General features: G+C 36.8%; 1 protein-coding gene across 1 annotated transcript; it reads right to left on the bottom strand.

Moving 5' to 3' along the window:
- Positions 1-1,970: 1,970 nt before the first annotated feature.
- On the bottom strand, positions 1,971-2,918 carry LOC101959072 (olfactory receptor 5AN6). The gene has a single exon (XM_005331554.1). The coding sequence runs from the start codon at positions 2,916-2,918 to the stop codon at positions 1,971-1,973; it is 948 nt and encodes a 315-aa protein (XP_005331611.1).
- Positions 2,919-13,221: the final 10,303 nt, after the last annotated feature.

Below are 13,221 nucleotides of genomic sequence, written 5' to 3'. Positions count from 1 at the left end.
ATTTTTCATTTGTTTACTTAAACATGATCTGGGAGAAATCTTACTTCCTTACACTGAGAGCATAGCCTTGTCGGTTTTCTGTATAATCACCTTTGAGACGCCAGGACATACCCTCACCCTGGCCCATCACCACCCAGGGTGGTCTCCATAGCAGAAGCTTAGGGCCTGCTACTTCAGCTGGACTGTCCTCAAGAAGGACATGAAGGCACTTGTTCTCTTCTCTAGTGTCCTGGTTTCACTTCACTCCGGGATTACTTATTGCTCATTTCCATAAAGTAAATGGAAATACGTATAAAAATGATTTCTATTTTAAAGCCAGCATTTCAATTATTTCAGACATGTTTTATTACCCTAGTGCCACATGCAGAAACCCTTGGCAAACTTCATTTAATTGTTCTCTTAACTGTATTTTCAATCCCCCTTTTTAAAAACTATTATTAGCGTTTATTGCATATTTTAAGTGAGATAATCGTTGTCTTCAAGGTCTTTTAGGGCCTAACGTTGCCATTCTTCTTGTGTTTTTTTAATCCCCATTTCCTGGTGTATTTTGAGGTTTGTGTAAATCAATTTTCATTGAAAGTTTATTTGGAAGAATTGTTTAGAGTCTAGGTTTACACTATCTCTTAAAATCCTTAAAAGAGAACTTGTAATTGGTTCTGGCTAGTTTGGACTTAAGGACACTTCCTACCTGGCACTGCTTTAAATTGTCACTGAAAGATTCCGTGACCTCTATAGATAGTGTGAATTCAGACCATCAGCTTCCATTAGGGTGCATGGTCACATATTCTCAGTTTACTGAGATAGTCAATATTTTCTTTCTTGTGAAATTGAACTTTTCCTTTTAATTTCCTCTTGCACTGAGTAGTAGTCCCCTGGACTCTCAGATGCATGTCTAGGTCTCCTGTCAGACTTCAGAAGTCCCTGGCTTTGTCTCCCTGTTGCAAAGTTTCATGGGTCTGTCAGAAAATAGGCCAATATTTCCAATGTGAAAACATCTTCAGGGTTGCCGTTGCTTTCAAGATTCCTGATTTTACTTAATACACATTTGCATACTAAACAGTTTCCTTCTTTTCTGACCTGCTTAGAAAAGTATTTTAAGATATTTTCTAAAAATACATTTCATCAGCCAGGCACAAGGGCACATGCCTGTAATCCCAGCTACTGGGGAGGCTCAGATAGGAGGATTGCAAGTTTAAGGCAACTTAACAAGACCCTTTCTCAAAACGATATATGTAAATATTTTCAATATATATCTTTGTTTGTAGCATTGGGTACATTTATACCATCCAGTCTGCCATATTAACAGAAATGTAATTTTTCAATATATGGTCTAAGGGATTCCTTCTTTTCTTTTTATTTTAACTTTCCAAGGACTGGAGAGTACCATAAAAATTCCTGTGTTTATTCACTTACAAACAATCCCTATTTTTGTTCTAAAAATAAAATACAAAAAAAAATTTTAGACCAAACTCCTTATGACATATTTCCTTGGCAAAGATGTTAGGTCAAAATCTAAAATTACACTTCTCTCCACATTCCTGCCTCAACTGATTGGAATTTGCCTAGGCACCCTGCGCGATTGAAGTCTGGAACAAAGTAGTCATTATACTGCTTGTGATGTAGTGCATGAGAAAGACCAATGACCTCGTGTTCAGTCCCATTTCCTTTGGCCTGAAATCTGAAGTTCCAAAAGAATGTGCGAGGGTCAAAAACCAAAGAACTGAAGGTTGCCGCTTTATACAAATTGATATACTAACTGCCTTGTAGAGTTCTTGCTGGTGTAGGAGAGTCAACTGTCAAGACGGAAAGCAGCCATGGGATTTACATGGCACTGAGCCAGTCCCAGAGTTAGATGGGTTGACTTGGAATTCTGCCATAGCATCAGTGAGAGGGAATCACATTAAATGCATTTCCCTTGCACAGTCTAGAATCTTCCAGTCAGCAGGGTCATTAGTCTACCAGACTTTGAATTAACAGTGGCCATGGAAAAACACTTTCTTCTCCTTACACCTCTTAATAGCATCTTTAATTTCCCTGTTCCTCAGACTGTAAATCAAAGGATTCAACATGGGAATCACCACCGTATAGAAGACTGATGCCATCTTGTCATAGCCCAGAGAATCATCAGAGCTGGGATGCATATAGACAAAGAGACCTGATCCAAAAAAGAGAGTAACTGCTGTCAAGTGAGAAGCACAGGTATTGAAGGCCTTGGATCTGCCTTCCACTGAGCTGATCTTCAAGATGGTGGCAATGATATAACCGTAGGAGACCATGATGACTAAGACAGATGTCACACCGAAAATCACTGCTATCACAAACTTCATGATATGCAAGGAAAAGGTTTCAGAGCAGGATAGGACCAATAACTGAGGCAGGTCACAAAAAAAATGGTTGATGACATTTGGTCCACAGAAATTGAGCTGAAGCAAAGCACACAATTGGATCAATGAACCAAAGCTGCCAGTTACATAGGCTCCCACCACCATCTGCACACAGAGAGTGGGGGACATGACGGCTGTGTACAGCAGGGGATTGCAGATGGCAGCGTATCGGTCATAAGCCATGGCTGCCAGAAGACAGCACTCAGTCAGACCCAGGCTGGAGAAGAAGAAGTACTGCATGGTGCACCCCAGAAAGGAGATGGATCTGTGCTTCTGGAAGAAGCCTGAGAGCATTTTGGGGGTCGTGGAGGTCACATAGAAGAAATCTAAGAAGGATAAATTGCTGAGGAAGAAATACATGGGTGTATGAAGGTAGGGGTCCAACCTAATTAGGATGATGAGGCCCAGGTTCCAGACCACTGTTGAGAGGTAAGTTCCCAAGAAGACTATAAAGAGAACAGTCTTGAGCTTGGGAAAATCTGAAAATCCCAAAAGAATAAAGTTGATTGTTGTATTATTCCTTCCTCCAGTCATTATCTTGGAACTTCTTAAATCTGCAGAAAGGTTCTTGGGTTAAAAATGCACTATTTTAATATTATGGAACATTCTTATTTTAATATAGTTTCATAGATTTAGACAAACGTTTATCAATATTCAAGCTAACCTTGATAATATAAAACTTATTTTTAAAACTACTGGAAATTCCATTTTTTACCTACTCTTAATAATTTGGGTTGTAGTCTTGCAATTTTTTTTCTATACACACAAACATAGAGACGTTGCCAAAATTCTGTCTAAAAGTTGATACCAATTTACAGTATTATCAAGATTTTCTGACAGTGTTTCTTGCCGTCCTATTATCAACACAGCCTATATTATTTAGTATTAATCTTTGACAATATTACAGGTAAAAATTATTTCGTTGTGTTTCATTCACATTTACTTTACTGACTTGCTCATATAGATAATTTTTACATTTGTTTATTTGGTTATTCATTATTGATTTTAGGAGCTGTCTACTTAAAGAATGATATAATTCATTGTCCCTCATACCATGACAATTATTTTTCAAGTTCATGATTTATTATTAACATGGTTTACATTATATTTTACTGTACAGATTCATTTTATTTTTAGGTCCTGGCCTTGGTATTATACTGAAAAAGATTTATTCACATGATCCAATCGACTTTGACCCACATTTTCTTTTAGTTTGTTTATATTTACATTAAATTTTTGTTGGATATTTTAATAACTAATAGGAATTATAAATCTGAGATTTTGGTTTTGGTTTTCCAAAATTAATTGCCACTCATCCCAACCCAATTAATTAAATGATTTCACTTTACGATGAAGCCATTTGTGGAATTTCTATTGTGCTCATTCTGCTCAGTTTTCTTTCTTTTTTCTTTTTATTTTTGTGATACTGGAGATTTATCCTACATGGGCTTTCCCACTGAACAACAACTTCAACCCTTTTAATTAGTTAATTTATTTATGGCTTTTTAAAAATTTGGTTCTTTTTAGTTATACATGATAGTTTTAATTTTATTTTGAAACCAGTTCTCACTAAGTTGCTGAGGCTGGTCTTGAACTTGAAATCTTCCTGACTTGGCCTCCAGGTGTGCATCACCACACCCAGCTATTCTGTTGGATTTTAAATCTCTCAGTTAATGTGCCATCTGTTCAGTCCTGCACCAAATTTTTAAATTTCTTATACTTTATTAATAAATTATAGTACTTTTTTTTTGGTACCAGGAATTGAGCCCCGGAGGGCTTATCCACTGGGCCATATCTCCAGCCCCCTTTTTTTAAAATTTATTTTTTTAATATTTATTTTTTAGTTTTCGGCGGACACAACATCTTTGTTGGTATGTGGTGCTGAGGATCGAACCCGGGCCACACGCATGCCAGGCGAGCGCGCTACGGCCTGAGCCACATCCCCAGCTCCCTTTTTTATTTTTTATCTTGAGACAGGATCTTTCTGAGTTGCTTAGGGTCTTGCTAAGGTGCTGGGGCTGGCTTTGAACTTGCAATTCTCCTTCCTGTGCATCCTGAGTAGCTGGGATTATAGGCATGGGCCACTGTGCCCTGCTGTACATTTTGATAGCTGTGAAACATTCTCTCATTTTTCCACATTGAGATCATTTTGATGGTTCTCATACTTATACCTTCGGATCTTTATAATGAATCTATAAAAGTAAATAAATATGATCTTACTGCATTTCTTTTTTTGCTAATTTGGGGAGAACTAACAAAAAAATTTTCATTTTTCTGAGATGTCAAGTAAAATTATAGAAGAAATAACACCATGTTATAAATATAATATTAGGGTTATTGGACTTGATGGAAGCGACTGAGTCTAGTGACACATACTGAGTTCCAAGTTCTGTCCCTGCATTGCCCTGACTGCTCTGTGCCTTCTGTTTCCTCACTGCAAAATACAATAAGTGTAGCTATTCTCCTTGCATCGAAGAGACTTTTTTTTGTGCTTAAAAGAGCAATGATCATGACAGGAAAACACATTGAAAGAAGAGTAATCTGATATTCTACATTATTAATGTGATTTTAATACTCAATAAAGAGGATTTAGGCTTAACCTGGAAAGAGAAGATCACACCAAATCAATACCATCTATCAGTGTACACAGTTGGCCTCAGTAAGATTCAGACTGTATTCCGACAGTAAGATCTGAGTCACTTGCTGTATATGCTGGAACACCTTCAATAAGGACAGAAAGAGTCCATCAGCTTCATTTATAATGAATTTATATTTTAAGAAATTAAACAAAAGATTCTTTGGATTCTTTGGAAACACTACCATACTATTTCCATACTATATTTTTCCTTGTCCTTGGGATACATTTGTTCTGGAGACCCTGAATCTCCAAGAATATTTTTGAGATTTTAGGAAAGGTTTTCAGTGAATTTGATCTGGTTTTGATCTTTGATTTTTTTTTTTTTTGGTACCGAGGATTGAACCCAATGATTCACATCCCCAGTCCTTTGTATATTTTGTTTTAGACAGAGTCTTGCCAAATTGTTTAGAGCCTCGCTAATTTGCTGAGGCTGGCTTTGAACTCACAGTCCTCCTGTCTCAGCCTCTCAAGCCATTGGGATTACAGGCATTTACCACCGAACCACACCCAGCTTGATCTTTCACATTTTTTAGTGAAAAGATTTTTTAAATAAAAAAATAGGAACAAATTAAAATGCATATTATAATACACTTTTTCTAATTTACTGATGAACAAGAGAAATTGAAATGAAAATATTTAGGTAATGCCTGTTGCTGCTGATGATGATAATAATGATAATAATATCCAGTAGTTGCCCAGCATGGTGGAGCATGACTGATACCCCAGCAGCTCCAGAGGCTAAGGCAGGAAGACCCAAGTTCAAGGCCAGTGTTAGCAATTTGGCAAGGCCCTAAACAACTTATGAGACCCTGTCTCAAAAAATCAGAAAACGCTGAGGATGTGGTTCAGCTGGGGATGTTAGATTGAACCCAGTATCAAAAAAAAAAAAAAAAACATCGATAATACCCAGTAATCCCATTAATAGAGAATGGTTCTATAACTAGACAAATAGAAAGGCTATTTCATGCTGATTCCTGCAGTTATTTCTACTTCATTTCCTTCTGTGTTCTGCTTTTACTTCCCATGGTCCATTCAGGACTAAAGATACAGCCCAGAAAGGTAAAGAAAATGCAGCTCCTTCGCTTCCCTTCAAGCCTGGGATGGAATCCTGCTCAAGTGCAGTTTAATAACCACCCATGACTTCAAGGGATTGACATCAGCAGCAGTCCAGCCTGAACACATTAAGGAACAAAATTACTATTCTTCTAAAGCTTTTTTTTTTATGATGGAAATTCACTGCAGAAACGATGTTTTCAGAGCCCCCCATAAAAATAAAATTTATGTAAAAACAATTTCAGCATTTGAAAATAAAAAAATAAAACCAGTTGTTCAATGTGGAAACACTGTTTTCTCTACTTTTGGAGAACTAACAAAGAGCAGTAATAAACTATTCATATACTTCAGCCCAAGGGAACAGTATATGGTTCCAAGAGCTGTTGTAAACTCAGTTAAATTACAGATCATAATTCCACTCTTCTTGTTTTCTTTCTCTCTTTATATGACGTTATGTTTTCTAAATAAAATTTTATGTCCTATGAGCCAAATGGTTTGATTTAGTCCTCTTTCCTAATAAAGCTGAAATTAAATCATTATGCATTAGTCACAGAAATTGTTTGTTGTTTTGCAAACAATACAATTTTTGTGGAATACCTAACATCTGCAAGATGCCAAGTAAGACTGTCAACTTGGGAAGCAGCAGAAGGAAGATTAAATAAGTACTTTAAATAACTCTTGGAACAATTCATTCTTGCTCTTTGTATATTTACAGAAAGACAAAGAAATAGGTGTTTTAATATGAAGAGATAAGTACACAGTGTACAAAGTGTATCTTCTTGCCTACTCTGGAACTTTCTCTAATATGAATTTGGAGTGTCTTCTTCTAACTCCCACAGTACCTGCATTTTTTTTCTGATACAATAAAAAACTTATTGCTCTTATTATGAGTTTCCCCCATTAGACCTTAAGCTGTACTTTCAGGCAAGTATAAATTAAGAAACAATTTCATTAACACCTAATATGTCACTTATATATTGCTGTATAAAAAAATATCAGCTCAAACATATTTGCTTAAAACATCAGTGAGGGGCTGGGGTTGTGGCTCAGGGGTAGAGCGCTTGCCTAGCATGCTTAGGGCACTGAGTTCTATTCTGAGCACTACATAAACGTAAAATAAAGATATTATGTCCACTTAAAAGTAAAAAATAAAAATTAAAAAATCAGTCAGTGATCATTTCTCATGATTCTCTTGGTTGACTGGATAGTACGTAAGCTGGCCTCCCTTTGGTCCCTCCTGTAGCCATGGACTGCTCGGATGACTACACTGTCTAGTCAGATAGGGCTGGGAAGTCCAACACAACCTCCCGCACTTGATTTGGGCTTCACCTGGGATGCCTGGAATGGCTAGGATGGCTGAGGTCCTTTCTCTCATAGTCTTTCACCCTCTATTCTTCTAAGCATCATTTCAGGATTCCAAGACAGCAAGCTTCCATCGCAAGTATTTATCTGACCTTTGCCTGCACTATACTTGTTGGTGTTTAGCCAAATTAGGTCATATGGGCAAACAAAGACTCAATCCGGTGGGGGACTATGAAAGGACGTGTGTACAGGGAAATGCAGTTCACTGATGTCCATTAATGTCACAATGTACAGCATCTAGGTTTAAAGCAGTAGCTGAACTGAATGTTATAGGTACCTAATAAATACAGTGAAATTGTAATTCATTCAACTACTTCTGGGAAGAATGTAGAGGAAGTGTTTGCTCTCTATAAAGGGAATTACTTTTTTTCAAACAAACAGCCAAAGTGTCTTCAATCAAAAGGAACAATGAGACAATGTCTCGGGAACAGACAGAGCATTTATTGGTTGTTCTTGGCTTTTGAAATGGAGAGAATTCAATGTATTCTACCTCTTAGGAGGTCTCAGATGCAGTAAAGGTAGTTGATAATGTACTGGCCGTTGCCTATGTTTGGGTAGACGTTGGGAATATTCTCGAATGTTCTAAGAAAATATTCCTTTAACATAACTTCAAACACAAATATATTTGTCATAAATAATCCTGATATTTTACTAATTGCCCATTTACTACCTTCATCCTTACAGTAATTATAATTTTTATCTTCCTAAGTCCTTTCAATGTGAGTGCTGTTTGTCCTATTAATTGTCATTATGGCCATTATATTATGATTATAGAAAACCTTTTCATTTTGATATGTGCCAGATACTAACTTAACCCTGGTTAATTTTCTTTACTCCATTCAGTAAATGGAGAAGAAAATTCAGTGTGAGACCTTTCAAAATACTCTGAAGTGCCTGGCAATTCCAGTGCCCAGTAATCCTAGTAATTCAGGAGGCTGAGGCAAGAGGATCAAAAGTTTGAGGCTAGTCTGGGCAACTCAGTGAGACCCTGCCTCAAAATTAAAAAGGGCTGAGGCTGTAGCTCAGTGGTAAAGTACTCCTGGGTTCAGTCCATAGTACCAAAAAAAAAAAAAAAAAGAAAGAAAGAAAGAAACTACTCTGCAGTATAATATAACAACAACCATAGGTAACACTTATTTAGCACATAATGTATGCTAGATACTAGTGAATATCGCATGTGCAAATTAATTCACTTAATCATTACACAAAAGAAACAAGGAACGGAAGATTAAAAAGAAGTATGAAATTATATATGGTTTTAAAAAGTGCTCTGGCAAAAAGGTTGAAGAGAATAGGGAGTGTTGGGGAACAAAGCCTATTTCAGTTTAAGCAGCTGACCAGGGTAGACCTTGCTGAGCAGTGACAGGTGAATAACTGCTTAAAGGAGCTGAGGGAGGGAGTAGTTGGTGGAAGAGCATTCCTGTAAGAGGGACAGGCTTTGCAAAGGCTGTTCAGATCAGACATGTCCAGAGATTGTAAGGGTGGCTGGGGAGAAAAGAATAGGAGACAGACCAAGATAAAGAAGACTATTGCTGAAATCCAAATGAGAATTGATAGTGGCTTCATCAAAGAGCTTGCAGCCTCTCAGGGATTACAGACACCTAAAGAAATAATAACTAGGAAAGGCGATACATGCTAGTAAGATGAACATCAAAACAAGGCTTTCAACTAAAGATCTCCCAGTTCATGTTATTCATGATCCTTGATTAAAAGATGTGGAAAATAAAGGAGAGATGTTACTATTTCATAGGAAGCATAGCTTAAGGGACTTTGGGGTCAGATAGACCTGGTTCAAGTCCCACATCTCTGCTACCTCTTGCTTGTAGACAAAGCTGAGCTCCTCAAAGGCTCAGTTTCCTCATCTGTAAGATAGTTTCATTTTTTGAGTGTCTGCCACACTGTAAGTTTGCAGAGGTGCTTCCTATAAAATTATTTCACAGCAAAATACTTTAAAAAAAAATGCTTCCAGACTGGTGTGGTGGCAAAGCCTGTAATCCCAGCAACTTGAGAGGCTGAGGCAGGAGGATTCTGAGTTCAAGGCCAGTCTCATCAACTTAGTGAGGCTCTGAGCAATTTAGGCCCTGTCTCTAAATAAAGTTTAATAAAAAGGGCTGGAGATGTGGCTCCATGGTTAAGCGCTCCTGGGTTTAATCTCTGGTACTAAATCATCATCATTATAATCATCATAATCATCATCTCCAATATCCTTCGTGGTTATCCTCATTACTGAAAGATGTCGATTACACTTTCATCTTACCCTGGGTTTCAAGCTCATGTCAAGAACAGACTTACTTGTTGAGATACCACTGGTTATAAAGAGCACTTAGTGAACTGAGAAGGACCTTTCAAAAAGTGGTTCTAAGTATGATCCTGAATAAATATCAACCTCAAACTAGACTAGGACAAGGGTCAGAGGTTTGAATTGTATTGAGTGTGTGACCTTAACTAAGTTACTTAACATTTCCGAACTCTGATTTATTTACTTGTGAAATAGGAATATAAAGATTATTTGCAGGACTTGTGTCAGGATAGCATGAAGTTGCATATATAAAATGCTTTACAAAATTCCTTAGGAGATTGCTTTATAATGGTTACTAAATTACTATGATATTATCTGGGACATAATAGGCTGTCTGTAAATGTTCCATTATTTGCTGCATCTCCATGACTCAATTTATACCCAAACTTGGGAATATTTATTTTTACTTTATTTATTTATTTATTTTTTGCAGTACTGGTGATTGCTCTACCACTGAGCTACAGCTGCAGCCCTTCTCTTAAAATTATTGTTTTTGAGACAGAGTCTCTAAGTTGCTGAGGCTGGCTATGAACTTACAATCCTACTGCCTCAGCCTCCTGAGCTACAGCAATCACAGGTTTGCTCTACCACATACAGCAATTTTTATCTTATATTGTCCCAGGGACATTTTCACATATTAACAGTAATTAAGCTATTTCCTTCCTAATCATTAATATTAGTCCCAAGACTATAGCACTGCATATACTGAAACTGATATGGTTGTATTTTTCTATTACTTTAAGATAGAACAAGTATATACTTTTTAAACTCAAAATGGGCTCAATGTTTATTTCAAATGAATTGGGCATTACATTATTGTGTATGAAAACCTTATGTATTCAGCAGCAGATATTTCATTTCCACTCTGCTTTCCAACAACTGGGTGATTTTGGTAGTCTTATTATCTCTAGGCACCCAACAGAATTAAACATGGACAGTTTTTTAAAAAATGTGGAGGATTGATAAAAAACATTTTGAAATAGTGAAGCCTTTTGGCTAAAAACTCAAGAAAACTGGTTCATTTGTCTATTTACTCCACTGGACTCTGAGTTAAATTCTGGGACTAGGAAGATACAGAAGGTGAATGCAATTTGGGGTGATGATTGAAGAAGCATCTACTCAATTCACTTCTGTGGAAAAGAGTATGACCGGAGATTTTCACGGTCTTTTGGCCACACCCCCATCCTGTCCAGACTCACATGCTCTTGGTCCTGGGGAAAGTCACTGGACACTTACTTTCTACCATCTTCCAAAAGAACGTTTCTATAGGAAGGTCTTTCTCTTCCAAACTCTGCTCTGTGCGTGCAATCTCCTGGCCATCCATGATAAGAGAATTTCTTCCAAAGAGGGTTCACTTAAATACCTCCCTAGTTCCAACAGGTAAAGATAATAGCTAATTACGCTGTCCAGATAATTGTTCTCTAGTGTGATGAGAAAAAGTGAGAGATTTCCCCTGACGATTCCATTTCCATTTTATGAATACATCGTTCAGAAAATGTTTTTAGACCAATGAATCACCAGAATAGGAATGCACCTTGTATATCATCTTAATCTGGAAACTTTCATCATAAATTGGTTTTGATGTCTTTTTTGTTACAGATAGAATGCTATAATGAACATGTTTTATTCAAAATGCTACCTATGCTTAAATTATTCATGAACTTCATCATAAATTAGAGTATTGATGGTTATATAATGTTTCACTTGAAACAATTCACCTGTTGGATTTTTTCTTTACAGGATTCTAAACAAAATCTAAATTTTTACTATGAAAGAACCCAATATGCAGTTTCAGCACTTTGGAAATTTTCACAAATAAATTTCTAAAAAGGAGCTTTACTCTATTATTTCAAACACATTTTTCTAGCTTTCCATTTCGTTTTATTTATAATTTACCAACATTATGAAAATCTATTTTACACTGAATCTTATTGCTCAAAAATTTTTCCATTGATTTTAAGAAATGTTCTTCCCTGTACAGAGGCTAGATAAGTATTTACCTGTGTTTCTTGACTTTTGTTGTTGTTGTTGTTGTTGTTCTTGGAGTCACATTTTGTAACTACTCAAATGATCCAGAATTTACTTTAACTTGTGATGTAAGGAGCTAATCTTTTCTTAAATAATTTATTTTTCAATAATTTACAACTTGTCTATCATATATTACATATTAAGATCATGAGCCAATTTGGTTTTAATGGTCTGTCTCTATCTTGAGAATTACATGCAGGATTCAAACTTTCATGTAATTTGCATTTACTTTTTTTCCCTTACACTATCTTTATTTTATTTATTTTTATGTGGTGCTGAGGATTGAACCCAGGGCCTCACATGTGCTAGGCAAGCGCTCTACCGCTGAGCTACAACCCTAGCCCTGCATTTGCTTTTTTTTTTTTTTTTTGTACTGGGGATTGAACTCAGGGGCACTTAATCACTGGGTGACATCCCCAACCCTATATTGTATTTTATTTAGAGATAGGGTCCTGCTGAGTTACTACGTGCCTCACTGATTTGCTGAGGCTGGCTTTGAACTTGCAATCATCCTGCCTCAGCCTCCCAAGTGGCTGAGATTACAGGTGTACACCACTGCACCCAGCTTGCATAAATTTTTAAATTTGCCTTGTATCTCATTACCCTCATCCCCTGCTAGACTGTGAAATTCCTAAGAAAGATATGTGTGTTGTTAACCTTTGCCTCTTGGCACTTAGTGCACTGGTAAGTGCCCACTGAATGTCTTAGCATAAGTGAGTGAGTGAATAGGAGTTGGGGTGATAATTCAGGAATTATGTATTCAATTCATTTTCCTGGAAAAGAGTAAAATAGTACATTTTCTTGGTCTTTTGGTCAGCCCTTGCTTGGAGGCAGTTCCTCACCCAGCTGTAGAGAGATGGTTATTGCCATCAACTCCAGATATAAATTGTTCTGGTTGTATTATAAGACATGTTGAAAGATATTCTTAGGACCTTCTGAATGAACAAAAGGAAACTGAGCATCCCAAGGAAACTTTAAGAGCAGAACAGTAGAACAGCAGAGAAAAGACTGTGTGTTTTGTTGTCTTCACTTTTTCTCCCTTGGCTTTTTATCTGCCTTTGATTTTTTTATTATTTAATTCAAAATAAGCAAGTGATCATTTGGGAAATTTGAATAATAGAGAACAATACCATAAAAAGTCACCCATTCCACTATGCAGAAATAATTACTTTAGGGCAGCTCAAAATTTATCTTCCAATTTATTCATTTCCCCCATTGCTTTATTGGAACTTTGTTGGAACTCAATCCCAAAGGAGAGATGCAATCTCATGCTGCTAGACTGAGCAAAGTGATCATGAAATCTCTCTTTTGGGAGTGCATGTGTAAGATATTGGACTACCCAGAGAATGTAGGAACCTACACCCCATAAGCTTTAAATGCTGCAAAAGGCAGTTTTCCCAAAATCCAAGAGGGCTGTGTGTCTTATTCCTACAAACTTCCAGATTTTCTACCCAAAA

The sequence above is a fragment of the Ictidomys tridecemlineatus genome, chromosome 4, assembly GCF_052094955.1.
Source record: "Ictidomys tridecemlineatus isolate mIctTri1 chromosome 4, mIctTri1.hap1, whole genome shotgun sequence".
NCBI classification, from domain to species: Eukaryota; Metazoa; Chordata; class Mammalia; order Rodentia; family Sciuridae; genus Ictidomys; species Ictidomys tridecemlineatus.
This window is presented reverse-complemented; position numbering and strand designations above follow the sequence as displayed.

Bases quoted from the DNA above. Each gene is read 5' to 3' on its own strand.
- LOC101959072 (XM_005331554.1), bottom strand. From the start codon at position 2,918: ATGACTGGAGGAAGGAATAATACAACAATCAACTTTATTCTTTTGGGA.